This window comes from Amphiprion ocellaris, chromosome 21 (assembly GCF_022539595.1).
Source record: "Amphiprion ocellaris isolate individual 3 ecotype Okinawa chromosome 21, ASM2253959v1, whole genome shotgun sequence".
Classification (NCBI taxonomy): Eukaryota; Metazoa; Chordata; class Actinopteri; family Pomacentridae; genus Amphiprion; species Amphiprion ocellaris.
Window position 1 is genome coordinate 11,340,039 of NC_072786.1, and position 27,569 is coordinate 11,367,607.

Genomic DNA, 27,569 nt, shown 5'->3' on the forward strand with positions numbered 1-27,569 from the left:
CCGACTTGAAACACGCTCTAAACCGGAACCTTTATGCAGCTGGGAGCCGCAAACATCGAAGCACCATAAAGATCAGAGAGCTGCAAAATAACAGCCACACAAATAATGTGAGTGGGAAATATTCCAAACACGCCCTTTAGTCTATTTAAGCTACTTTTTGCTCCTTTGTAAAAAGCAGGGTTTGTAATTACGCGCTTGTTTTTTTCCGTAATAAATCTGAGCGTCGATTTCTCAAATGTCCAGTCTAAGTACGAAGTTCACTTCGCTTATTCAGTTAAGATAAAAAATAAATAAATAAATAAAATAGGGGAGTTAGCGTTTATCTGACAATGTAATAATGCAAAGCCATGATAGGCATTTTAGGTAAATTCTTAAGAATGTTTGACACCAACTTTCTCAAGTTTTCTTTAGTCTATTTGTGAAAATGCAATAAAGGGAGGTTTCACTGTTTTTTTCCCATCTGGCTCACTGAAGAACAGGTTCAGATGTAAAACCTAGACTGGTCAAATCTGAACTAGATTATGCCAAGGGTTGAGAAATCTTTAAAACACAGTTCCTAATTTGTCAATCCTACTTCTGAAAATGCAGAAAAAAGGAGACTTCACAGATTTTTTTTGTATCTGGCTATACATCCAGACCTAAAATCACTACATATTGACCAGTCAAAGCTGGATTAAATTATCTTCTCTAAGAATGAGAATAAATAATAAAATGTTGAAATTCATGCTTTATTGTAAGACTACCATACTGGTTTCTGACAGATGGATGAAGTTTCTGTGGATGCTGTCACTCTGGATCTATTGAGAGAAGCCAGAGAGACGGTGAGGAGCAGCCCGCTGGGTGTCATCAACACTCCCATGATCCCCTGGTGTCAGACCACTCTGCCGCTCAGCATCAACTGCAACATCCACATCAAACTGGAAAACCTGCAGAGAACTGGTTGGTGATGCAGAACTCACAGTCTCACCCAACAGCATCTTGCAGTTGTGCACTGACTTGGTGTTGTGTTTTTGAATGACAGGGTCTTTTAAGATCAGAGGAGTAGCCAATCAGTTCGCCAGGAGACCGAGGGGCGGCCATTTTGTCACCATGTCTGCAGGGAACTATGGGAAATCTTTTGCGTACGCATCAAAACACTACGGGTCGAAGGGCAAGGTGGTGATGCCAGAAACTGCACCAGAGTCCAGATCCGTCCTGATACAGGTCAGAGGTGAACTGATACTTGACTGAAAAACAGTTTCTGATTTGTGAAACCTATTATAATTGTGAAAATGCAAAAAAGAAAGATTTCACTGCTTGTTTTCGCATCTAGACCACTTAAGACCAGACCCACATCTAAAAAATTCCAGGTAGATGAGTAAAATACGTACGAGTTTCCTGCAGAGATTGAAGAGTCTATAAAACACATTCTCTGAATTTTAAAACCAGTGCTTTTTCTGTATGCAGACCACATTAGATTCCCTCAAATGTAGGTGTGCTTGGTGATATTTGGTTACTCTTGTCCTCAGAGTTTCGGTGTGGAGGTGGAGCGAGTCCCGACATCCTGCCTGATGAACGTGGTGAACCGTTGTGTTCATGAGGACAACATGACCTTCCTGCACTCCTACGACGACCTGGATCTCATCGCCGGACACGCCAGGTAGTTTCAGGGCTGGCAGTGTGTTTATACATGCTGATGCTGTCTTTTTAAATATGTTTTCGCGTGCGCAGCCTCGGTATGGAGCTGCTGGAGGTGATGCCTGAGCCTGACGTGGTAGTGGTGTGCTGTGGAGGAGGAGGGCTGCTGGCCGGAGTAGCTGCTGCCATCAAACTGTCGGGTTGTGATAAAACCAGGATCTACGGTGTGGAGCCAGAAGGAGGTAAAAACTCACCCAAGTCCATCGAAAGTCAAATGTGAAATTAGCACTGAACTTGCTATGAGTTTGTGTTTCTGTTCAAACTCAGCCTGCACGATGTACAAGAGCTTCATTGAGAAGAAGCCAGTAGGGATGGACACCAAGAGCGTCGCTTCAGGGCTTGCTCCACCTTTCGCAGGTACGACACCTGTTCTCCTCCTGCTTTGTGGACTGAAAAACGGGCTACTTTAGTTGCTAAACTCCTCCTTTCCATTGCATCCCAGGCAGGCTGCCCTTCGAGCTGTGCCAGCGCTACGTGGAGGAGATCGTCCTGGTTAGCGATGACGAGATCAAGTCGGCGGTGTCAACGCTCTACAGGTCTGGACTCGTAGTCGAACCTTCAGGCTCTGCTGCCTTCGCTGCCATTGTTAACGGCAAGATACCCGAACTGGAGGAGAAGAACGTCGTGTGCATCCTCAGTGGAGGAAACATTGGGAAAGACGAGCTCGCTAACTTTCCAAACTGACAAATTCACACGACTATAGTGTGATTTCTTGCAAGTCTGTGCCAATATGGCTTTACTTTATCATGATTTGTGTCTTGGAGTGTCGCTGTGATTCAATGCTGAGCCTAAAGTCAGAGTTTTCAATGTCAGGAAGGTGTCTCTCGTCTAACTTACTAGATCACCATGGTAACTGATGCTGCACAGCTAACCTCTTCAGAGTTTTGGATTTAATTCAGCTGTAAGAAGAGTCTCCCCTTTTCACCAATTCTTTTTCTGATCATATTCTCTATGAGCAACTCAGATTCTCAGCTGAGGGAATATCTGCAGACCTGTTGAGCCGCATGTTAGTAGAAGTTAAAGTAGGCAAACCAAATGTGAATCTACATTGATTCAGGTGGTGATGCAGAAAATGCATAAATTAGTTTTCATGCTTGGTCCTTGTTTGCTGCAAAGTCCATTTTACACTGCTGTACTGCAGCTAATGCACACAGATTAAACATTTGATTTGTTTATTGTATTTATCACAGAAAATAATCAATCAGTAATGCTTTGATTTGACCAAAAACTAAAGCAAAAACCACATATCCTGCATTATAGGACTGTGTCAGACCTAAATGCACTTCTTGAGCAACATGCTTCAGAGCTCTAATGTGCAGCTGCCATGATAGAAATAAGCAGCTGCATTGAAAATGCAATTGAAAGTCCTCATCAAAGCAAAGCGAGTCAAAAGTACATCCTAAAATGAATGCAAGCTGTTCATGAATTATGATATTGTAGATTTTCTTGAATACAGGTAGGTGACTGGATATTCCAGTACATATAAATAGATGAATCTGATACTGAGTGCTGTAATTTTTGACCCAATTTGTAGTTGCAACATCTGACACAGTAATTCTCTGCCATTCGATTCATCTATGCATTTCATTTTTGCAGGACCAACCTTCAAATAATAATTTTCATAGTAATATGCCAGTTGACACCGGTGTTGCTTGACCACAGATTTAGTATGTTTTTAAAAATTTTTTAGACTTAAAAAAAAAAAAAAAAAAATGCTTTTCTTCAAATTGCATTCACCACATATGAATAAGACGGCCAATCTTTTTAATACATCTTGGATAGTGGATCATTAAGTGATGCTTGGGTATCAATTTCTTGCCAAGGTACAAAGTTTTGAACATGGTATGGTGATCATAGATTAAATGCTTTAGGTAACATATACCATCAGTGAGGACAGGGGAGGACACTATATTCACAATTTGCAACAAAAGGAGCGCAAACATCCAGTGATTATTTTCCCTTTCAACAGCATCACCAACTATAAGGGGGGTATTGCGGAGACTGAATGGCATTTAAACCTAAGTGCTTGCTGTTCTGGCAGAGCAGGATCTTCACTAAGTGCATTACAATGTTCAATGTGAAGCTCTCTAGAGCACAGAATCAGCCCAGGTTCATCCTCAGTAAATACAGACTGAATGTCTTCCTTATCAGTCAGGCAGAACCTACAGCAGTGTGTTGCACTGAAAGATTCCACAAAGCCTAGCAGGCCATTTAAAGCAAGATTATCCCCTGTGACTTGAATCACAGAGCCAAACAATGGTTCTTCAATGAATGGAAGTTGGATTCCTTTTGTTTTGAAAATTTTTAAATTATCAGTCAGAGGGTTAATATTTCACCAAACCCATATTTTCTTAAGTCTTCTGTGTAGAAAAGAGCTGCTAGATGTACATCCATTAACACAGAGTTCACCTTTGGTGAGAGGTTTTTTAAAGTAAAATAAACACATCCAAGTTTTTGGACCCCTTTCTTGATTTTTATTCATTTTTACCTGTATGAATCTGTCATTTCTGCAGCCAGTATGTTAACCAGCACTCACTCAGTTGTTTGACATTTTGTTGAAATTGCCTTTAAACCTTTTCTTAAGAAATTTCAGCTTGTTCATAATGTTTTGTCAAAATAGTTTTCATTCGTGGAAACATTTTGACAATGTACTACTTGCACTTTTTTGCACTGCAGCAATGGGGGAAATTTTTGGACTTCTTGTTGTTTCTAGTTTATTCTGCTATTATTTGACTGGTCCAGCCCACTGGAGATCAAGTTGGCCTGTATGTGGCCCCTAAACTAAAGTGAGTTTGACACTCTGGCCTGATCTCGATCGTGTTTGATGCTCTCTGAAGCCTACATGTTGAAACAGCGCCACCAGCCCATTGACTGTGTGATGTGGCTGAAAGCGGTACTGCAGGAAGCCCGTCGCCTTGACAACCGCTTCTCATACGCGTTTCAATGGACCTGACCAGAGGCGACGATTTTAAATCATAACATTACGTGATTCTATACAGCAAGACTTCCTGTTACCCACAATTCCGTGGGGCAGTTTCAGCCGATTCACTAGTGTAGCATGAAAAGTAGCGCACAGAACAAGATGAAAAGTGGATCTCACAAATCACCATCCCATGAGCAATTTGTCTGACATGATAACGGCCAGTGGAAAAAAATGTTGGCACCCTCAGTCAGACGGTTGCGACAAATCAGGTCTATAAATACAAGTGGACTTCCAGAATGTTCGGAGTAGCTGATCAGAACGCTCCCATACACCGAGACGCGTACGATTCTCACTTGACTCAATGTGTCGGACGGCGAGCGACAAACAGGTAAGTAGAGTCATTGAGATGAGTGCGACTATCGGCAGCAGGGAGGTCGGAGTTCTGTTTAGCTGCTGTTTTTGCTCACATGGCCTTCATATGTGTGCAAGCAACTCATTTACAATTCAATATTCAACATCTTCATTTCCGACAAATGCACTTATACATGCTACAATGCGCAGTCAATGCATTGTGCACCTCTTACACACCCAAACAATAACAATAAAGAAGAGGAAATAAGTGCACAAGTCTGATTTCATTTTCATTTTCTCTCATCTTCATGTCAACAGTCATCCAAGGGACTTGCTCATTCCCCAACTCTCGAACTGCTCCAAGCGCAGCATCCAAGTCACATCGCTCCCTCATGTTGGAAGAAATACTTGAGATTCGTGAAATGAATACTTGAAATGGTCACTCTGTTGGACCTGTTGTCTGTCTCGTTGCTCAAACACTTCAAATGGTGTATTTCTGCGTTCCAGGGGGTAGACGGGTAATCGTTAATTGATGTGTCAGACGTGAATGACAAATCTATTGGCAGCCTGAAGTGGACGTGAACACGCTATTGTTATTGTCACCTGATGACCACCTCACTTTCCACGCGCTGCGTCTTCCTTTGTTCTGTAGCCGAGCGGTTAGCGATTCGCGCTTGTAATCATGAGATCGATGGTTCGAAGCCTGTTGAGTACGAGAAGATAAAGACGCCGCGTTGCTCTCATTTCGACAGCGTGTTGCCACAAGGTCATTTTTGATTTATGTTGGTGCAAAAGCAATTTATTATTAGAATTTACATTTTTAATCACCGTTATTGGTTTGGTCAGAGCACATGTGGATTTTCAGACAAAACAAGCTCACCCACCCAAGGCCCATTCAGACTTCATGCCAATCAAACATGAAGAATACCCAGATTTGTTTTAGCATTATTATGACCAGTATATTAGGCTGTGGTACTATTACACTGATTGTGTACATTCCTGGTATGGATAGATAGAAAAGTTAGAACTATTAAGAGACTTTTTCAGGATGAGGATCAATCTGAATTTAGGAGAAAGCACTACCACTGATGTTGTCACAATCAGTCATTTGTGTGCAGAAACCAAATCATTATGTGCACTGGCCAGTACCCACAAACATGAGGAATCCCTCTGCAAACAGGCCCTGTGACTTCAGGATGGGAATATTTTCGTGCTGATATTTCTTGATTTTTTTTCAGACAAAACACAACAGGGAGAAATATCTTCCGTGATCTAAGTGTGTCTTTGCTAATAACAGTTGATGTTCACTCCTTCAACTGCAAATGAGTGAAAGGTGTGATTTTATAACATCGTGATTGACATCAGCCACCCCAGTTCATCACACACACGTGTGGCTAAGTGCTGCTGTATTTACAGACAGTAGAGATATGCGTCAGTATTTTGAAAGATGACTCTCTCCAGTAAACTACCACAAAGGTATGTGTGTGCAGAAAGGCAGAGACTCACAAAGGTCAACACTTACCCAGTTCTTTCCCAATATCAAGTTTCCACATGTAGTAACAGAAGCTGGAAGAGAAAAAGCACAGCTGTCAGAAGTGGGATTCGAACCCACGCCTCCAGGGGAGACTGCGACCTGAACGCAGCGCCTTAGACCGCTCGGCCATCCTGACTACGATCACACTAACTGCAACTGATAAATACGTCAGAAAGAAGAGTGAAGGATTTAGTCTGTATGTGAATACAGCTTGGGTTTTGGGTGTTTTCTACAGTTTGGCAGCTCTGTGCAGTGGTTCTATGGTGTCATGGTTAGCACTCTGGACTTGATGAATCCAGTACAAAAAAAACTGTATAAATGTATAAATGATGTGTAAGTATGGTCATGTATATACAGTGTTATTGCTTTCTTTCTAATATCTGCAGCTAGCTCCCCGTCCTGAAAAAATCTCTTACTAGTTCTAACTTTTCTAGCTAGACCCACCAGGACGATATATAATGACTGCAATTGTAACACAGCCTATTATATTTGTCATGTTAATGCTAATAATAAAATCTCAGTATCCCACACTTTTGGTTGGCATGAAGCCTGAATGGACCTTGGGATGAGCTTGTTTTGTTTTCAAATATAGAATATTTGATCAAACAAATGATGAAGAATAAAAGTCCAAATCATAAATAATAAATTGCTTTTGTTTTAACAAAAATGGTTATTCTCACATTGGATACCTGTTGTGAATGTAACTATTGGCCTTTTTTGACCAAGCTGCTTTAATCATGGATGCAGTGTCTGCACACTGTTGCCCCTCACAGGATTTGAAGCACTGATCTCAACGTGTCAAGCACAAATCTTTAACCACTGAGCAGAAAGAGACAAACTAGACAGGTGAAATCGGGGCTGTGAGCAGGTGACAGGTGACTGATAGATTTCTGAATCAGGTCTGCCCTGATAAAATAAGAATTACCCATCCACCCCAGTGGAAAGTGAATATCTGCCGTTTGAAGTGTTTATGTAAAGAGACAGCACTGAATGAGCTCTAACTGAGTGATATTTTGAAGTATTGATTGAATTAACTTGAAGTAATTATTGAACTTTTTTTTTGTTTGTTTTTTTTGTACTGGATTCATCAAGTCCAGAGTGCTAACCATGACACCATAGAACCACTGCACAGAGCTGCCAAACTGTAGAAAACACCCAAAACCCAAACTGTATTCACATACAGACTAAATCATTCACTCCTCTGTCTGGCGTATTTACCAATTGCAGTATGTGTGATCGCAGTCAGGATGGCCGAGCGGTCTAAGGCGCTGCGTTCAGGTCGCAGTCTCCCCTGGAGGCGTGGGTTCGAATCCCACTTCTGACAGCTGTGCTTTTTCTCTTCCAGCTTCTGTCACTCCATGTGGAAACTTGATATTGGGAAAGAACTGGGTAAGTGCTGACCTTTGTGAGTCTCTGCCTTTCTGCACACACATACCTTTGTGGTAGTTTACTGGAGAGAGTCATCTTTCAAAATACTGACGCATATCTCTACTGTCTGTAAATACAGCAGCACTTAGCCACACGTGTGTGTGATGAACTGGGGTGGCTGATGTCAATCACGATGTTATAAAATCACACCTTTCACTCATTTGCAGTTGAAAGAGTGAACATCAACTGTTATTAGCAAAGACACACTTAGATCACGGAAGATATTTCTCCCTGTTGCGCTTTTTCTGAAAAAAATCAAGAAATATCAGCATGAAAATATTCCCATGCTGAAGTCACAGGGCCTGTTTGCAGTGGGATTCTTCATGTTTGTGGGTACTGGCCAGTGCACATAATGACTTGGTTTCTGCACACAAATGACTGATTGTGACAACATCAGTGGTAGTGCTTTCTCCTAAATTCAGATTGATCCTCATCCTGAAAAAGTCTCTTAATAGTTCTAACTTTTCTATCTATCCATACCAGGAATGTACACAATCAGTGTAATTATAACACAGCCTAATATACTGGTCATAATAATGCTTAAACAAATCTGGGTATTCTTCATGTTTGATTGGCATGAAGTCTGAATGGGTCTTGGGTGGGTGAGCTTGTTTTGTCTGAAAATCCACATGTGCTCTGACCAAACCAATAACGGTGATTAAAAATGTAAATTCTAATAATAAATTGCTTTTGCACCAACATAAATCAAAAATGACCTTGTGGCATCACGCTGTCGAAATGAGAGCAACGCGGCGTCTTTATCTTCTCGTAGTCAACGGGCTTCGAACCATCGATCTCATGATTACAAGCGCGAATCGCTAACCGCTCGGCTACAGAACAAAGGAAGACGCAGCGCGTGGAAAGTGAGCTGGTCATCAGGTGACAATAGCGTGTTCACGTCCACTTCAGGCGCCGATAGATTTGTCATTTACGTCTGACACATCAATTAACGATTACCCATCTACCCCCTGGAACGCAGAAATACACCATAACAGGTCCAACAGAGTGACCATTTCAAGTATTCATTTCATGAATGTCAAGTAATTCTTCCAACATGAAGCAACACCGCTTAGACACGGAATTGTTTTCAAGTGTCAGGTGTGGAAAGCAAAGAGCGCACGAAGCATTATTTGCATGATCCACTGAGCAAAAATCAGCTGTCTCGTGTAGCAAAGGAGACTGCAGGATAGTGAGGGAGCGATGTGACATGGTTAGTCAAAGATGCTGCGCTTGGAGCAGTTCGAGAGTTGGGGAATGAGCAAGTCCCTAGGATGGCTGTTAGTGAGTTGCGTAAGATGAAGATGAGAGACTTTGATGATTCCCTGAAACGCATTAAAGCCACTGTTAGTCCATCCATGTAAATGAAGACGTTGAATATTGAATTGTAAATGAGTTGCTTGCACACATGAAGGCCATGTGAGCAAAACAGCAGCTGAGCAGAACTCCGACCTCCCTGCTGCCGATAGTCGCACTCATCTCAATGATTCTTCTTACCTGTTTGTCGGTCGCCGTCCGACACATTGAGTCAAGTGAGAATCGTGCGCGTCTCGGTGTATGGGAGCGTTCTGATCAGCTACTCAGAGGATTCTAGAAGTCCACTTGTATTTATAGACCTGATCTGTCGCAACCGTCTGACTGAGGGTGTCAATATTTTTTCCACTGGCCGTTATCATGTCAGACAAATTGCTCATGGGATGGTGATTTGTGAGATCCACTTTTCATCTTGTTCTGTGCGCTACTTTTCATGCTACACTAGTGAATCGGCTGAAACTGCCCCACGGAATTGTGGGTAACAGGAAGTCCTGCTGCATAGAATCACATAATGTTATGATTTAAAATCGTCGCCTCCGGTCAGCTCCATTGAAACGCGTATGAGAAGCGGTTGTCAAGGCGACGGGCGTCCTGCAGTACCGCTTTCAGCCACATCACACAGTCAATGGGCTGGTGGCGCTGTTTCAACATGTAGGCTTTAGAGAGCATCAAACACGATCGAGATCAGGCCAGAGTGTCAAACTCACTTTAGTTTAGGGGCCAATTTGATCTTAAGTGGGCTGGACCAGTCAAATAACAGCAGAATAAACTAGAAACAACAACAAGTCCAAAAATTTCTTCAGCGTAAAAAAGTACAAGTCGTACGCTCCCAAAATGTTTACACTAATGGAAAATCTTTTGACAAAGCATTCTTATGAACAATGTTTCCATGGTGTAATGGTTAGCACTCTGAATCCAGCGATCTGAGTTCAAATATCGGTAGGACGTGATTTTAGGAGAAAGTACATGCATTACTACTGAAGTCAGAACTGGTCATTTGTGTGTCAACAATGGGTAGGTGTGAATGGTTGTGATACCAGACAGTCCAACAGTAAGAATGGTCACTGCCAGTTTCACCACTGTTGAGAGGAAGTACAACCACAATCCAACTTGTGAATCTCTACAAGTGGAATGTTTTTCGTTCCATCTTGTATCACGTAGTATATTAAGTGATCTAAGTGTGTTTCCCTTGCTTTGAAGTACAAATTATGAGCTAACAATCAGGATGGCAGAGTGGACAAGTTTCTGGTGTGGCATTGTTTCCACCTGCATGTCCAGCAGCTTTTTCATTAAAATGGGTTGTTGATGTTACCTTCGTCAGTTGAATGAATTAAATTAATTGACAAATATGCCAACACTTCTTCCACTTTTACTTCCTGTTCTGTAACATCGACTTTATGTGGTAGATGTACTGGGTAAACTGGCTTAAAACACTGCTGCATTTTTTGGACAGTAAAGATATAATGTAGTTGCTACATTTTTTTGATAACTACATTTGCATGTGGCCAAGTGATGTTGATCACATTTTTGTACATTCCAGCTATTTACCCATTTTCATAGTATTTTTTTAGCACATACACCGAAGTTTTTTGTCAATTTTCCCTGCACTTCCTCCTCAAAAGCAGGTCCCACCGAGATTTGAACTCGGATCGCTGGATTCAGAGTCCAGAGTGCTAACCATTACACCATGGAACCCTTATACAGCTGGTACTTAGAGGCTTGGGTTCGAATCCTACTTGTGACAATTGACCTTTTAACTTGCTGTTGACCGGTAACACGTTCTGCTCTGTCAGACACATTGATAAGAAATAAAGCACTTAACAATGAAGTTAACTACCACAAGCGTATTTGTAAAAAGCTCTAAATATTTATTACTCATGAACCTTATTATCTCATCTTATTATAAAACATGAAGAGATTAAGATATATATCCCATTATGCATGTTTTTTATTTGCAACCTGTTGCCAGATTTCTATTTATTTATTTATTTTTGACATAGATAAAGACATTTCCACCAGAAGTGATGCTGGAATGGCACAATTGATGCATAAGACTAGACAATAACACAAGATATTGTCCCAAAACATTACATTACATAAGTGCACAGTCCCTAACAGAAAAGCAAAAAGTTTCCCCTATGACTAAAAATAAAAATAGGCAATAGAGGAAGCAATACCTTTAATGAGGCAGTAAAGTAATATTACACATAATAGTAAAATATTTCTCATGGAATTAAAATATTACAAGAGTGTGTGATACTGACAAAGTGAAGTAAAACCTCCTCCCGTGACTGTTGTATTTGTGCTCATTCAGAACGCTGAAATCGTATTAAATTATGCCTGTAGTGACGTTGCGTCCGCTGATTGGTCGGTCTCTTCCGGTGGGCTCGACAGGTGAGGGGTCGTTTTAAATTTGAGGCGGAGCTTCTCAGCTGGACGTCAGCGGCGGCTGATTGAACACGTGAAGACGCAGAGAGCTGAGGTCTGCGGATCTGCAGAGTTTCCGGAGTGTTGGACAGAAGTTTAAATTTGCTTTGGGAAAATGTTTGACTTGAAGAAGAGAAGCAGTTTGACTCTGAAAGGCGGCAGAGACTCGGAGGAGTTCAGGCGAGTCGCGGTCAGACGGAAAGTCAGAGGAGCTGTGGGAGACTGCGACGGCTCAGGTGGGGAGAGATACACTTCTACCTTCTGCTTTAGTTTGGCTTTTCTGTGCTACATATGCAGACATATTTTTTTTTTTAGAATGAACAGCATTAACTTGAGACGCAAAATGACACAAACATGGCATTGAGCTGCTGTCAGCTCTGCACCCATGTAGAAAAAAAATGTCATATTTCACTCTGGTGCAACGACAATGAATTTATGTGTTCGTTATGATTATTATGTGCATTTAACATACTGTATGTTAAATGCACTATATATAAAATTTGCTCTCCAAATAGAAGAATCAGTGCAATTGCAATAAAATATGTCCATTAATTAAAAGAATCTGTGCAATATTCAGTAGAATCTGAGCAACATCAATAAAATCTGTCCAATTTTCAGTAGAATCTGAGCCATAATTATTAGAATCTGAGCAATAATTGACAGGATCTATGAAACATTCAGTAGAATCTGTGCAATATTAATATAATTAGTGCAATAATCGATAGAATCTGTGCAATAATAAATAGAATCTGTACAATCATCAGTAGAATCTGTGCAAGAATTGATAGAATCTGAGAAATATCAGCAGACTGTGCAATATTAATATAATTTGTGCAATAATCAATAGAATCTGTGCAATAATCAGTAAAATTGGTGCAATATCAATACAATGTCTGCAATATTCAGTAGAATCCGAGCAATAATCACTAAAATCGGTGCAATATTGATAGCATCTGTGCAATAATTAATCAAATCTGTGCAATAACAGTGCTTTTTATATCCATATTTTCTACTCATGGAAGACTTTGTGCAATACAGGTGTCTTTCTACATATAAAGTAACCATGTGTAATAATGTCATTTTCCGCATTCAAAGAATTTGTGCAATATTTGAGTCTTGACAGAAAAAGTTCTGCAATAGCAACAGCACTTATGTACATTTCTATTCTTTTTTTGTTATGTTTTTCCTACTGAAGTTCATGTATGTTTTGCATTTTATTCCCATGTGCACTGCAAAATTTTCCATCTTTGGGATGAATAAATACCTCATTCTGCTCTCAGCATGCATATGTAGACTGTAGCACTTTAGCTAACCTGCACCTCCTTTCGGGATTGTGTTTGTTAAACCACTGAGGCGCTTATTTCAGAGATTAAAAGGACTGTACTGGCAGAAATATAGCATACAACAGAAGTGAATGCAGCCCTGTGCAATGTCACTTAAATGTCAAATGATTGCAAATTTATCACCTTTCAATAATTGCATTTCTCCTCAGTTGAACAGCAGGGTATTTATTCTTGAGTAAAATTAATAACTGTCTGTTTAGATTTACTGTGTTCAAGCATCAAACCCCACAATAGGAACAGGAGTATGCCCAACTATATTTTTTACAACTTTCAATGCTTCTGCAGGCTGGGAGTCACCTAATCAGACAGTATTTTAGTTTATTTGCAAGAATTCATGGTGCCATCTACAGCACGTATACAGCCTCAGAGCATTACGCTCCTACCTTCATGCTTCACTTTCAGGAGTATGCATTCGCTGTGGTAGTCCTAAACAGCTTCATGCAAAACTTGCTGCACCTTATCTGAGTTCAACACATTTCTCTTGGCCTCATTTGACCAAAGAATGTGCTCCCAGTTTTCATCAGGCAGCCCTGATTAGTGGCACTATGACTCATTCTGCCCCTCCCGATTACTTCTGAAAGTGCATCTCCACTGATTTTATTTTGTTTTTGCTGATCTTCCTGTATCCTTTCCTGTCTTTGTGAAGTCTCGCAATCAGATTATTTTTGTCCCCTCTGACAGTCCTTATCTATGTGGAATCATGATGAAGACATGCAGACAGACACAGCACATAGGTCCACTATATGCTGTATCTGTCTGCACAGCATGTAGACATTTGTTCATGCTATCAGAGAAAGGTTTTGTTGTATGGCTCCTGTATTTTCAATATAGCTTTCTAGAGGGGTTGTTTTTGATTGGCCATAAAACAAAATACTTGTAAACTTAAGTAAGAAATAATGCAATTATTGAGAGGTGAACATGGAATCATTTGGCATTTAAATTAGTTTGCATGGGAGTATAATCACATCTGTTATATCCGTTATTTTCTGCGCTCAATAGGCTTCACAGAATTGCAGTGGAAGCTGCCTGAGATATTATACATACTAAAAACAGCCAATAGTCTTTATATTGTAAACTACTGGCTAAACTAAATGCCAATGATCTAATATTTTGACTGCCACTTGAATGCCTCAATTAAAACAAGCAAAAATGTCTTAAAACTCTCAGTAACACTGTTGGTTTTGGCTCTTTGGCTCCAACTGCCCTGTAATCTGATGACCAGGGCAGCAGTAAGAGTATTAACCCTCCTTGTTATGCATAGCTTACCGCTGTAAACGCTATTTTAGTTTCCTTGTGAGCTTGTGAATACAAAGCCTTTGTATGCGCGTACATTACACTTTTTTTTTTTTTGCCACACTTGGAGCTTGTTGGATTATTGCAGTGAAATCTCTTTCCCCTGATTCAGCCTGGACTTTGACTGTGTGTCCTGAGACCCTCAAACACACACAAAGACTCACTGTTCAACCACTGAAGTAGAATTATGTGTTTAGAAGAACGTTTGCTCCGATGGTACAGCAGGATGCACCATGTACCATCAGCGCTCTGATCTGTTTAGTGCAAACTATTCTCTAGCTTGTTGTACACTTGTTTAAACATGTATACAAGGCGGGCTTTTATAGCAAGACGGATGCTAAAACATGGAGATAAATAAATCTCAAAACTTCAGTAGAGCACTTAATCCCCATGCCATGTAAACTGGATCCAGCTAGAAAATTACTTAACAGTTTAACAGCAGTAAAACACCTGCTGCTGATTATTTCACAAGGCCAGGAAATAAAATTAACCTGCAGTGGGATGTGAAATAGTGGGAGATATGCCAATTCTGGATGTCATGAACACAAAAAGACTTAAATTCCTCACTTTCAAAGCTCACTATATATAATTGGCCACTTCAAATAACATATATAAGGTTTACTATCCGACTGATTTCTGTCTTTTTGTGAGAAATGTTTGTTACTTTACTTGAATTGTAAAGCAATCCTTTAAAAAATCTTAAGTAGCTTACAAAACTTGGAAAAACTGGCATGTGGGCGTCTCTGGTGGGCGTTAGAGCTGCGCAATATATTGTTTATCATAATGCGATGTGAAGTAATGCAGATGAACTCAACCACGTCATGCTACAACTTTTTTTTGCTGCTTGACACAGAAGAAAACTCACTGTTCTCATTTTCTATATCTAGTCTACAAGAGATGTGTCTGATTTAAAGGTCTTGGGAAACTGATTTTTTTTCTTCTAAAGACTCTATTTAGCAGACATGTAGTTTATTGACATGCAGGCTCCATATATGTGTGCAGCAAAATGAGCAGGAAATGCAGAAAAAGGAAGACGTGGTTGTAAAAGAAATACCAGTTGCATGGAAACATTTCCGCTACAAAAGGAATGATTAAAAATAGGTGCTCTATGTGCAGTGTCTTGTAGATTAGTTCCGACATTTAAACTAGTATCACAGAGGTGTATAAACGCCATCTAAAGCAAAAAAAAAAAAAGTTACAAATGTCTTTTTCAGCTTTTTTGTGTTTGTTTTCTGTTTGGGATGCAGATGTACTCATCTACAAACTTACCTCAATCATTCTATAATGATAAATTCTTTCCAGTTGAATTTATTCTTGTCATCTGCTCTGATTAATTGTATTTTTTTCACATATCCTTTTCTAATATTATGCAGCCCTATTCCCCAGGCCCCACTGCTACTGTCATTATGAATGATGGTTGTTTGGTTTAGCCTTAAATAATACAAAACTTCAGATTTTGGTCCTTATTATACACGAGAGAATAACTTTTTGCTGTTATCGATACCGAGGATCTGTTGATATTTGGCTAAACAACAGCAACGCGATATCGGCATTGAGACATATCTGCTGTGTCTCAGAATCTGAAAAAAAATATTCAAATCAACCAGAGAATCCTCCTCTCATATCAGTCTACTCCACATGAAGCTACAGCAGGAACATTATTAGCATAAAGGCTGCAAACTGTGAAAAATCTGGTCTTTCTTAAGGTAAAATATCATTTTCAAATGCCTCTAAAGCTCGCAAATTGACATGTTATTTAATTAATTCAAGCTGTACCAAACAAACAATAGAAAAAACAAGTTTTACTTTTAAATTCTGGACAATTTTTAGTCAGGAGCTGCACCTTCCAACAACAACAACAAAAAAAAGAGAAATTAAATGAATATATTTCCACAAAGCTGCAAACTATTCCTGGACATCAGTGCCGTGTGGAAACTACTCTTTGGTAATGATGGTACTTAAATGTCTCCTCGCAGACACAGCTTGTAACTCTGGAAAAGGTCAGACTGTGTAGAAATAAACAGAAGTGAGAAAGCAGAAGTAGAACACCAAGAAAGTCGGCTTTAGTTTCTTTCACATGACTGACAAATCTGCAGCGCTGCCGGGAGCGAATGGGAAAGCTCTGCTCTCTTACACCAGTGGTGGATAATCTCAGATAATCTTGCATAAGTTTGGATGTAAACTGCAGGTAAGAAAACAACCAGTTACACAATTTGGAAAATGGCGGTCATTCAGTCAGTGTGCAGATTTTATAGATGCTAAATCCTATGATGTCTTTTAATATGAAGTGTAAATAAATCATCTGTGGAGCTTCTGAATAACAAATGATAGCATTAAAGAAGCAGTTTTCAGAGCTGATGTCAACTAATTAACTTGATCAGTTAGAAGTTAAATTGATTAAAACAACCCACATAAAAGATGCAATAACAGTGACTTTGCACATGATAAAATAAAGTTTAAAAAAATGCAATAAAATATTACAAGTATCTTTAGAAAAAACACTTAACCAGTAGATAAAAGATATTTCAAAAGGGTCTCAAGGTTTTTTGCATGTGTATGTGTGTTTTAGTAGTTTAAGGCTGAGAAAAGGAACAAGATTCCTGAATGACGCCCTCAGAATTGTTCAAGTTTAGAGATTTCTAATGTCGTTTCCGAGGCATCAGCAAAATCACTTCTCAGTTAAACAGAACAAAATGCTTACTACGCAATGACTTTTGGGTGAACTCCCTTTCTTTACGTTTTCGAGGCCAAAATAACACTTGAAAATCACTTGTTTTAGCTTTTGTTTTTCATTATACCTGTTACTAAGAAATAAATAATACGAATAAAGAAACAAATAAAAGTTCTGCCTGCTTTCAGCACCACAAAATGTTGAATTTGTTCATCGTTTCTGATTTACAGCAGCTGGCATTAAGAAGATTTGTGCTTGTAGTGGTTTTTGAGTTAATTTTCAGTTAAGTTTGTGATAGAGCTGCAACGATTAATCAATTATTTGTCGTCCTAAATTAATTTCCAACTATTTTCATAAACAACTGGTTGTTTTGCGTAAACATTAAAGGATTCTAAGCTATTTGAAGTCAAAATTCTCTGATTCCAGCTTCAAAAATGTGAATATTTTCAGTTTTATTTCTCCTCTATGACCGTAAACCTAATATTTTTGGGTTGTGGACAAAACAAGACATTTAGCGACATCAGGTTGGTCTTTTGGAAAAAGCAATGGACATTTTTGGCAATTTACTGACATTTTCTACAAGAAACCATTCATTGATTAATTGACTGAGAAAATAACTGCAGCGCTTTAATGGCGATGGCGAGAACAGCATGCATGCTAGGATCTTTATTAAAGTCAGTCTATGTTTAATGGCCATCATGCATGAATTATATACCAATAATGCTGTAATTTACAGTGTAAAACATGATGAAGAAACAGAAAGATAGAAATGTATGTAAAAATAATCAGTGAATATTTTAGAAGGAGCTAAGTGTGAATCCATTGCTATAATGCACGATTTATAGTTGAGATTAATGGAAATTCAAGAAATTGTAGTCAAATGTGGTCATTTTTAGGGAAAATGTTTTTAATGATTCTGCAAGATATTTAGATTTTTCTACCTCTTGTGCAAAAAACACCCCAAAACATTTTATGTAGCATACTTTAGCCAATATAACCTGGCTAAATTATTTATATAACCGGGTTATTTTTAGCCATTTTATCCTCAGTGAAGCAGGGAAAAAGACAAATCTACATACATCTTTTCTATGCATTGTGTTGGTTGGTGTGTTAACTGTGTTTTTCTTTTTTTTCAGATCTCAGCAGTGGAATGTGTGGCTCCTACAGCTGTGGTCGAGCTTGTGGATCAGAACTAAACTCTAAACTTGGCTCAGAGGAAGATAATGGAAAAAGCCCAGCAAAGAAATCCCCTTTGAAACCACAAGGTAGGTGGAAATCCAGTAACCTGTACGCATAACTTGAAAAATAAAAGCTACCCATGCTAAGTTTGGTTGTGACCCTTTGCTTTGTCTTTGCAGTTCCTCCTAAACCAGCTCACCTCCTGAGTCCTCTGAGCGTCAGACAGGATCAAGCCGACGCTACAGGAACAGCAGTACATCAGCAGATAAATGTTACAGAGCAAGACCAGAGTCCTAGCAGAGCTTATGGAGTTCCCGTTTCGTGTTTCAGTCCTTCACAGAACTGTTTAGGCTCCTTGAGTCCAGTTAGAGGAGCAGGAAGCCACTTTTTCAATGGATCACACATCAGCCCTGCCAGACAGGCTCAGGGGATTTCTCACCTCTCCAGCAGTCCAGTTTTAGGTTCTCCGAGTCCAGGAAAAAGAGGAATTCAGAACTGCAGCCCGCTTAGGGAAGGAGGCCACAGCCCTGCCAAGCACTCCCCAAGAAACCACAGTCCTCTGATGGGCAAACTGAGGACTCCCAGCCCTGTTCAGGGGAAGATGGGCAGCTACAGCCCTGCAAGGAGCTCCATGTCCTGGTTGGGTCTGCACAGAATTCCAAACGACAAGATGGAAGGACAGGAGAAGAGAGCGGAGAAATCTCTGAGTGTCCCTGATCTGATCGTTTACATGGATGAGAGCAGGTAGGATGTTGGAGTTTACCAGTGTCTGCATCATGACCTACCTCCTTATGGCAGGTGTAGCTCTCTATATAAGGGTTGTTCCATCTCAGATCATCAGGGGTCTTCTACTCAACCATCTCTGATTTTCTTGAAACTTTATTTTATCACAAATTATGCATATTTAAAATAGTATCTGTGATTTTTTTTTTTAGATTGATATATCCAATAGACAAGATATTTTTTTTAAAAACCCACTTGACCCACTTTTGAACAACAATATCAACTATTAAACATGAAAGTCTGAATTTTTCAGTTATTTTTCGTCATGTCATAGATTCAAGATCCTCAATATTGGACAAGTAGATTAAATAATCTTTGATTATGGGTGATTAGATATATGAAAATAAAATAAAGTTGTCATCACGGAAAGTCACATTTTTGAGCTCACATAAACAAAAAAGTATTAATGCAGAAGTCAACTAGTGATATTTTGTGAACCATATGTAGCTGCATGTCACAATTTTATCAAACAAAACATAACACTTTATATTTTTTCACAAAAATCAAAAAATGTAATTTTTTTATTGACTTTCAATCAGCTATGAAAGTTAAATGAAAATAACTTAATTTTTTGAGCAGGTATTTCAAAATTATTTTAAGAATATTCAATATGTCTTCTATATGTGAAATACAACTGCATGTGTTTTAAAGATGGGACTTTTTGTAACATTTTTTTCATATTTCAACTACTGTTCCATCTACTTGTCTAACAATGCGAATTCTGAATTAAGGAGATGGTGAGAAACAATTGAAAATTTCAAGCTTTAATCTTCAACATCTCCTGAGATATAGCTGTTCAAACGTAACCTCAAATTCCAATGTGCAAAAAAAAGTGTGTCAGTTATCTCATGAAGTATTTAATATATTAAGTTAAAAATTTGATCAGTATCTAAATAAATACACATATTTTGTGCTTGAAAAAAATCACAGTGAGTTGAGGACAATTTGCTCTAAAATTAGATGATTTGGGATGAAATTACCTCTATATGATTTCTGATCATTACTTGATTTTTTTTCTTTACTGATGAAGTTGAATTTCACTGATTTGGTTTCTCCAGAATTCACAGTGAAACAGCTGAACGATCTCCTCTGAAACCTCTGCAATCACCCAACTGTAAAGGACCAGCAGCTGTCAACCGCAGACTGAATCATAGCACAAATGAAGGACGTCAAACAAGCCGAGAGACTTCCGCAGGACAAATAAATGGTGTTGTTCAGGGAAACGGATGGCTGGAAGTAAATGGAATCAGTCACAAGATGGAAGTGAGCAAAACACCCACAGGATCCAAGTTCTCCTGCCAGTGGACTAAAGCAACTACAGGAGATGAGAGGATTCATGAGGAATCTAGAGGTGAACAAAATGAAGAGAAGGAGGAGGAAGGTGGAGAAGAGTTAAAAGATGAAGAAAACACTGAGCAGAAGCTGTACAAGATCGCGACTGAGCTGCTGCAGACAGAGAAGGCCTACGTGGCTCGACTCCACCTGCTAGACCAGGCAAGTTTGTCTTCTTTCATAAAAATACAGTGTCGTAAAATGAACCATATCTGCTTTTACAGCTGAAAATCTCTTTATACAAGAGTGTTCTTGTGTCGAGGATCAATGGGTTTGTATGCTAATGAGTCTGTTCTGCCTCTCAAACCTCAGGTGTTCTGTTCACGGCTAACGGAAGAAGCAGCTCGAGGCTCGTTTCCTCCTGAGGTGATAAGAAACATCTTCTCTAATATTTCCTCCGTCTACTCCTTCCACAGCCAGTTTCTGCTGCCAGACCTGGAAAACTGCATCCGACACTGGTGGGTCTTAAGACAGTTAGAACTTCATTGTGCAAGTCAGTTTAGTAAGAAAATTTGAAACTATGACATAAAGCTGTCCATCTGATCAAGAATACTCTTTAAAATGTAAACACAAAGGGTCTCACCCCAGCTGTTTTTGTTTAAACTGTACCCCACTATAACCAATGCATCAAAGAAACAGCTGTAATCAACCATATACAACCTCATCTGTCAAACATGGCAGGGCTGACTGGGCATGGATGACTGTCATTGATTGTTATAAGTTCTGCTTGACTGATTCTTGCAGAGAAATTCATCCTCTGTATTTAAACCTCTGATCCCTGGTGGATTTTCAAAGGCACATTGTCTAAAAAAAGTCACCAGAATGACAGTTTATCAGACCCAGAAACTGTAAAAACAAGAAAAGTCACTGTATATGTTTTACTTTGTGATGGCAATTGAACTACTCATCTATGATGTGCCGTTCGAATGAAAAACGACGTTATATTGCAGTGAAAAATTGACCCCACAGTGAATAAAAATGTGATGAGGAGCAAAAATCGGCCAGAAACTGCTTCAGGTTCATTCAAGGTTTTCTTCATTTTTAATGAATCATCTGTTTTACTTGCTAAAAAACTTGCTATTTTTTAATGACTTCAGGTCTGGTACAGCAACAAAATTCAACAGACAAAACATTTAGCGGTATCTTTGTAGACGTAAGAATTTCATTCATTCAACTTCGATGCTGTCTCTTCTCCTAAAAAATGTTACACTGTTAATATGACTTGAATGTAGAAACTGAAATTAAAGCTGAATGTTTTCACTTTACCTTCACCATAATTGTTTAGTTATGAAGCAAGTGTGAACCAACAAAAAAACAAGAAGACACTTCAATCTTCACCCTCTCACCCTCGAACTTCCTACTTCCTCTGCATCCAGGTGTGAGAGTCCCGGTTTGGGTAAAGTTCTTCTACAAAATGCACCTTTTTTGAGGATGTACGCCGACTATGTGAGGAACTTCGACCAGGCCATGGAGCTGGTGAGAACCTGGACAGAACGTTCTTCTGCCTTCAGGAACATCATCCAGGACATCCAGGTCAGAAACACCTCAGCAGGGTAGAGTCAGACATTCCTGTTTCTGATCCACCTACATAATGTGATCCAGAGGTTTTCTTGTGTTTAGACTCAGGAGGTTTGTGGGAACCTAACCCTGCAGCACCACATGTTGGAACCAGTCCAGAGGGTTCCACGTTATGAGATGCTGCTGAAAGATTATCTGAAGAAACTGCCGGAGGAGGATCCAGATTATGAGTTTGCTCAGAGTAGCTATTCTGTGTTTTTATACCATCTAATTCTCAGTTCATTACGTTCATACAAAGTGCTGCTCCACCGGTATCTTTGCTCTGAAGGTGTTTGTGCCCAATTTTCCCCTAATTTTTCTTCATTGAGTGCCCTTCTGTGTCTGAAAGCTCATTATTTCTGTAACCTCTTCCCACAGAATCCTTGCAGACTATTTCCATGGCAGCCACACATTCAAACAGCGCCATCCACAAAGCTGTACGTTTCCATAACCTACCATGTTTCACCTTTACTTGCATGGAGTGACATTTCATCAGTTGGACAGCACAATAAATGCCAAAAGTGACTCTGACAATGTGGTTTTGATCTATATTTCATCCATTTTTACTACCCGAATTATCAACTGTGGAAACTGTTCATTTGTTTCAGTGGTTCTAATCTTTGTTTCGCTACAGGAGAGCTTGAAACGGCTGTTGGAGATCTATGAGATGGTTGGCGAGGAGGAGGTGGTCAACCCGACGAATGAGTTTCTCAGGGAAGGTCGTCTGCTCAAACTTGCTGCCAGGAACACATCAGCCATGGAGAGACATCTGTTCCTGGTCAGAACACTGATGCAGATGTAGAAACAGATGCAGAAAAATGACTTTGTTGCCTAATTTTCTTGCCTTTAAAGAGTAAACTGTGCTTTTCCAAGTCGTTCCGGCTAATAGCGCCTTAAGATGTGAAGGCTAGTTGGCTGCACAAACGTGGAATTTACGGTGTGTAACTTCTCTCCACAGTTCAACAACTTTCTGCTGTGCTGCTCTCCGAGGTTCAGCCTGGTTGGACAACGTTTTACCATTCGTTGCAGGATCGGAGTGGAGGGCATGCATGTGCAGCAGACCACCAATGAAGACCATCCGTACACCTTCCAGGTCTCTGGGAAGGAGAGGACTCTGGAGCTGCAGGCCAGGTGGAGGGTTTGCACCACAACACACCAACTAAACTGCACGAATGTTGTCATCTGGCAAGGTTCTAATGGTTCAAAGTGGAATTCAGTGAAATTTAGCGAAAACTAGGCTATGCACCAAAAAATTAGTTTAGATGGAGATAGAAGTTAAGGTTTGCAGGAACCTAAGCACAAGAAATCTGACATAAATATCCAATTATTCTGTACATTTTGATGCACTCTTCTATTTTTGTACATTTTCTGGTAGTAAATAACTCATTTAGAGAACTGCAAGCTTTGCAATGGTATATGACGTGCAATAAAAAATACTGTGACTGTTACTGCATGCAACAGGTGCAAGCGGTACATTTTGAGAGCCATCATGGGATCAACATCAGGATCTGTACATGGGATCTCACTTTTTTTGTGACCACTTGCATTTGCACATTTCACCATGGACCAGCAGAAGCAGCACCGTGTTGAAATCTGCCAGAATTTCCATCAAAAGGCCCAAAATTATCTGACATTCATGTTGAGCATCATAACCAGTGATGACAGTTGGGTCTGAACCTGCATCCTGAGGAGCAAACGGCCATCTTTGTAGTTTTTAAGACTAAAGAAGGCATGTCAAGGACGAGAAGATGCTAGTCGTTTTCCTTACATTTACAGTCATGAGTTCAGACTGTTGACAGTGAGTTCTTCTGAAACATCCTGAGGCATATAAGCAAGAATATTCAGAACAAATGATTTGAACGGTGACGTTTAAGCGACTGGATGCTGCATCATGACAATGCATCCACCCACAGCATGTTGAAAATGGGGCAGTTCTTGGGCCGCATCAATGCAATCGTCGCTCTCCACCCAACTTTCCAGATGTGACTTCCTGCAAAGTCTTCCTCTTCCCCAAAATTACATTCAAGTTGTAGAGTAGCCATTTTGACACAGTGGAGATCCAGCATGTTGATGTGCTCTCATCACTGGGAGCAGAGCGCCACAATATCTAAATTGGGTCAGATTTTTGATTTTAAAAGACCCAGATGTGAAACTTTTTGATTGTACATTGTACTTGCTAGCTATAGAGTGTGTTATTTGTTGTGCTAAAGTACTCAACATACTGTGTCCTGTGCTATTAAGCGTCTAGTGCTTCAGACTTTTAAAAGTAATCACTTATGTGTTTTGTCGCCTTTTCCCCCTGAAGCTCTGAACAAGACCGAGATGACTGGATAAAGGTACCAGGGTATCTTTATTTATTTGCAGCACATTAAATGTTACTTGTTCTGGGACAAGATTTAGCCGTTTTAGCTTTTAAAGTGAATTTTATCTCCAGGTGATCCAGGAAGCCATTGTTGTGTTTCAGAAGAAAAATGAAACCTTCAAACTGGCCTCTAAGGAGCTAAACATGGAAGAACCAGTAAGTTGGATGACATTTATTTTGTAATATGGAGTCAAGAAGGGGCTGTGAATCTTTGTGAACAATTTAGAAAATACAGAAAGGATATTAAACATCCTAGCTATGATATTCTTTGCTTTACAGACAGAAGAACTTGGCCGACGGGCTCCTCGCTGGATCCGGGACAATGAGGTGACGTTGTGTATGACCTGCCGGGAGCCTTTCAACGCCCTCACCAGGAGAAGACATCACTGCAGAGCCTGTGGATTTGTGAGTGATGTGATAAACTGTGGCTTGTGAAAATGAACTTTTTCTAAGGATAAGTCAGAGGTGACGATTTCTCTGCTTCCTCAGGTGGTGTGTTGGAGGTGTTCGGACAATAAAGTGGCTTTAGAGTATGATGGCAATAAGCTGAACAAAGTGTGCAAAGCTTGTTACTCCATCCTGACCAGCCAGAGAGGAGACAAGGTGGACGGAAAGAGAAGGAGAAGAACACTGGAGGTGAACCATGTGTATTTTCTCATGTATGAACTTGCAGAATTACACTACTCAACCTCAATGAAGGCAGCTTTAAAGCTTCCAGTGTGAGAAGTTTGTCATTTTAAAATCAAAAACTGCCACATAACAAGAAAGTTTTCAGCATATCTTGTATTTTCCCAGTCTGATCCACCTCCAGCTTCAACTGACAGTGTATTGAGTGGGTTCCTGCAGTATGGTGATAATCCCATCATCTGGCAACAAATGTGGTGCGTTCTCACCAGAACTGAACCTCAACTTCTTTACCTGTATGCTGATCCACAGGTAAGGACATCTGTGACTGGAAAAACTCAGATATATGTATTTTGTAAGCTTTAAATGCCAATTATTGTTGCCACATAGTGGTTTGTGGTTGGATTATTTTGGTGAAATGTCGTCTCCTGAGGATATACATGTGACCTTGTCATACAACACAGTAAGGCTCTGTCATGTGTTCGTATGTGGGGGGAAAAAAGGGGAAACAAGGCTAAAATTGTTAAGAGCTGTTGTGCAACCAGGTGCCTGAACAGATTCTGAAATAGTTTTTTTAGATGGATGAAAGAATCATAAAAACCTCCCCACAGATGACTAGAATATCCTTAAAATTCTGTTTGATTTTAGAGAACCACCATGAAAAAAAGCATGCTTTAGATTTAAATCAGGCTTAGTTTAAAGTAATGGAAATCCCTAAATGTCCTGCAAAATATTGTATTGGATGTATTAGTTCCCTATAAAGTGGTGCAGAGGTGTGGTCAAACACCAAAATATGCCTGAGATGAGATTAGAAGTCTGATTTGTGAAGCAGTATTTGAGATTATTGAGGTAATGGTTCAATTCTCACTGGAATCCATCAAAATGCTGACTTATACCAGTTTATGTTCAAGATAATAGATCAGCACCTAAAAAAGCACAACCTACTGACCAATCAGTTCTCTTGGCAAATGGATTCACCATTACAAAAGGATCCAATAAAGCTCCATGCACAGACAGTGAGAGGGGAAGGTCAGAGTTTCTAGCGTTTCATAAATCTATCTGCCTTTGTGTAACGGTACAATACTAAAACACAAACTGATTACGTCACTAAAGCTTTCTAAACTGATTGTTGACCTTGTACAATTTGCAGTAAATTCTCAATGATGGTTTTTTATTTGTTCTTTACTTTATCCCTAAATCACTGAACACCGTCTGCTGAAAACCTGAGTTTCTACCAGCAATTTATTTAACATTGCATTTACAGAATCTGGAAATATCTACTTTTTTGCACCAATTACTTCATGCACATTGTATTTATATACTGAACCTGTGCATATAGTACTTTTTGCAGTACTTCTATCCATCACACTTTCATATATATTCAGCCATCTGCACTTTATTCTGAATTGCTATGCACTGTTTTCGTACGATACTGTTTTGATAGTTCGTAACCCATCAAATAAATTATATCACAGTTTTCATAGATTACACTTGTACATACTTTTTTGCCCACTATATTTTTATATTTTATTTTTGCACATTTCTTACTGTACTTGGGGAGAATAATGTTGTCTGATTGTGTGAATGCATTTTTCAATGTCACTAAATATATTGTACTGTAGGCACAAATTAGTGGGATGTGTCTATTTAAAGTGTTAAAAGACATGGCTTCAACCTTTGCATTCACCTGACTTTGCTCCCATATTTCCAGGATTCGAAGCCTCAGGTCAGTGTCCCTCTGCCGGGCTGCAGCGTTGATTCTTCCCCTCAGGAGCTCCAGAGTCGACACTGTTTCTGTCTGAACCAGAACAAAAGCAGGCACGTTTTCTCCTGTGAAGATCTGGACGTCAGACAGAGCTGGATGACTGCTCTTAAAGCTGCCGTGGTGCCGAAAAGCATCAGTGGATCCAGATGCAGAGGCAGCGGTGAGGAATCTGTGATCAACAAGGAGAATCAGTCCTGAGTGTCGGAGGTACTTTTTAAATACAAACATCGACATACAGCAGCAGACGCTTAATGAACGAAATCTAGAGGAGAAATTCAGGAATATAATGAACAATATTCACACTGAAATCTGTTCTTTTCCGTATGAGTGGCTGTGCACTTTATTCTGAAATGGTTTATATTAAAATAAATAAAATAAAGGTGTTTTAACATGTGTCCGACCAATGTTCCCTGTAATTTTTCATGAGTCTGAGCAAACACACAAACTCCCTGAGTGTCCCTTGGACCACTGTGAGCAACATCAGACGTGTGCACTGTGGTCACACCAGCATCACATCCATTCAAGTTACATGGTTCATTAAAAGAATCAAATTACAGCATTTACATTTCTGTTAAAACACTTTGTCAACAGGAGCCAGTTGAAGGCTGCAGTGATTTTAGTGACACTACAATGTATAAGAGTGAAGTTATTGAATATTTGTCTCTCTTTACTGTTGCAGCGGTTTTGCAAATTGCAGACGGACCCTGTTCACTCCATAGACACCAATGTTATTCCTGTAGCTTGAAAGACAGTTATTTTTGATAAAACTGGGCTTGTAGCACATTGTCTGCCTTGCAACAATGGGAAAGAGGCACCGTTTATGTTTTGACAACCTATATCTAATGAGTTATTGATGCTGGAAGTCCGAATCTGTGAATATCTTTCCAACTTTACTGAACTTGGGGCCACTACCACCTAAGGAGTGATATATTTAATTCTGAAAAAAGCATTTAGCCATACTTAAAGCGTTAAGTGCTTTATTAACACGGAACTAAAAAATTTGTATTGT

At 39.7% G+C, this 27,569-nt stretch overlaps 2 protein-coding genes and 3 non-coding genes across 6 annotated transcripts; 3 read left to right on the forward strand and 2 right to left on the reverse strand.

Moving 5' to 3' along the window:
* The first annotated feature begins 34 nt into the window (after positions 1 to 34).
* srr (serine racemase) lies at positions 35 to 4,136 on the forward strand. Its single transcript, XM_023291901.3, has 7 exons — positions 35 to 107; positions 762 to 939; positions 1,022 to 1,203; positions 1,509 to 1,639; positions 1,711 to 1,859; positions 1,945 to 2,034; positions 2,120 to 4,136. Exons 2-7 carry the CDS (start codon positions 762 to 764, stop codon positions 2,359 to 2,361), a joined length of 972 nt encoding a protein of 323 aa, XP_023147669.1. The 5' UTR covers positions 35 to 107; the 3' UTR covers positions 2,362 to 4,136.
* Positions 4,137 to 6,538: 2,402 nt separating this feature from the next.
* Positions 6,539 to 6,621, reverse strand: trnal-cag (transfer RNA leucine (anticodon CAG)). The gene has a single exon. It is a non-coding gene; the product is annotated as a tRNA-Leu (tRNA).
* Positions 6,622 to 7,726: 1,105 nt separating this feature from the next.
* trnal-cag (transfer RNA leucine (anticodon CAG)) lies at positions 7,727 to 7,809 on the forward strand. Its single transcript has one exon. It is a non-coding gene; the product is annotated as a tRNA-Leu (tRNA).
* A 3,038-nt stretch (positions 7,810 to 10,847) lies between these two features.
* Positions 10,848 to 10,919, reverse strand: trnaq-cug (transfer RNA glutamine (anticodon CUG)). Its single transcript has one exon. It is a non-coding gene; the product is annotated as a tRNA-Gln (tRNA).
* A 745-nt stretch (positions 10,920 to 11,664) lies between these two features.
* Positions 11,665 to 26,954, forward strand: LOC111582996 (FYVE, RhoGEF and PH domain-containing protein 4-like). 2 transcript variants are annotated; one of them, XM_023291899.3, is made up of 16 exons: positions 11,665 to 11,887; positions 18,095 to 18,223; positions 18,317 to 18,881; positions 19,979 to 20,414; positions 20,565 to 20,710; positions 21,629 to 21,785; positions 21,873 to 22,011; positions 22,188 to 22,246; positions 22,444 to 22,587; positions 22,768 to 22,940; positions 24,115 to 24,145; positions 24,244 to 24,327; positions 24,451 to 24,576; positions 24,661 to 24,807; positions 24,967 to 25,107; positions 26,507 to 26,954. In XM_023291899.3, the coding sequence occupies exons 1-16, from the start codon at positions 11,767 to 11,769 to the stop codon at positions 26,756 to 26,758; spliced, it is 2,850 nt and encodes a 949-aa protein (XP_023147667.2). In that variant the 5' UTR covers positions 11,665 to 11,766; the 3' UTR covers positions 26,759 to 26,954. The 2 variants fall into 2 exon arrangements, with proteins under 2 accessions (XP_023147667.2, XP_054862235.1); XM_055006260.1 differs by lacking the exon at positions 11,665 to 11,887 and adding an exon at positions 16,351 to 16,475.
* Positions 26,955 to 27,569: the final 615 nt, after the last annotated feature.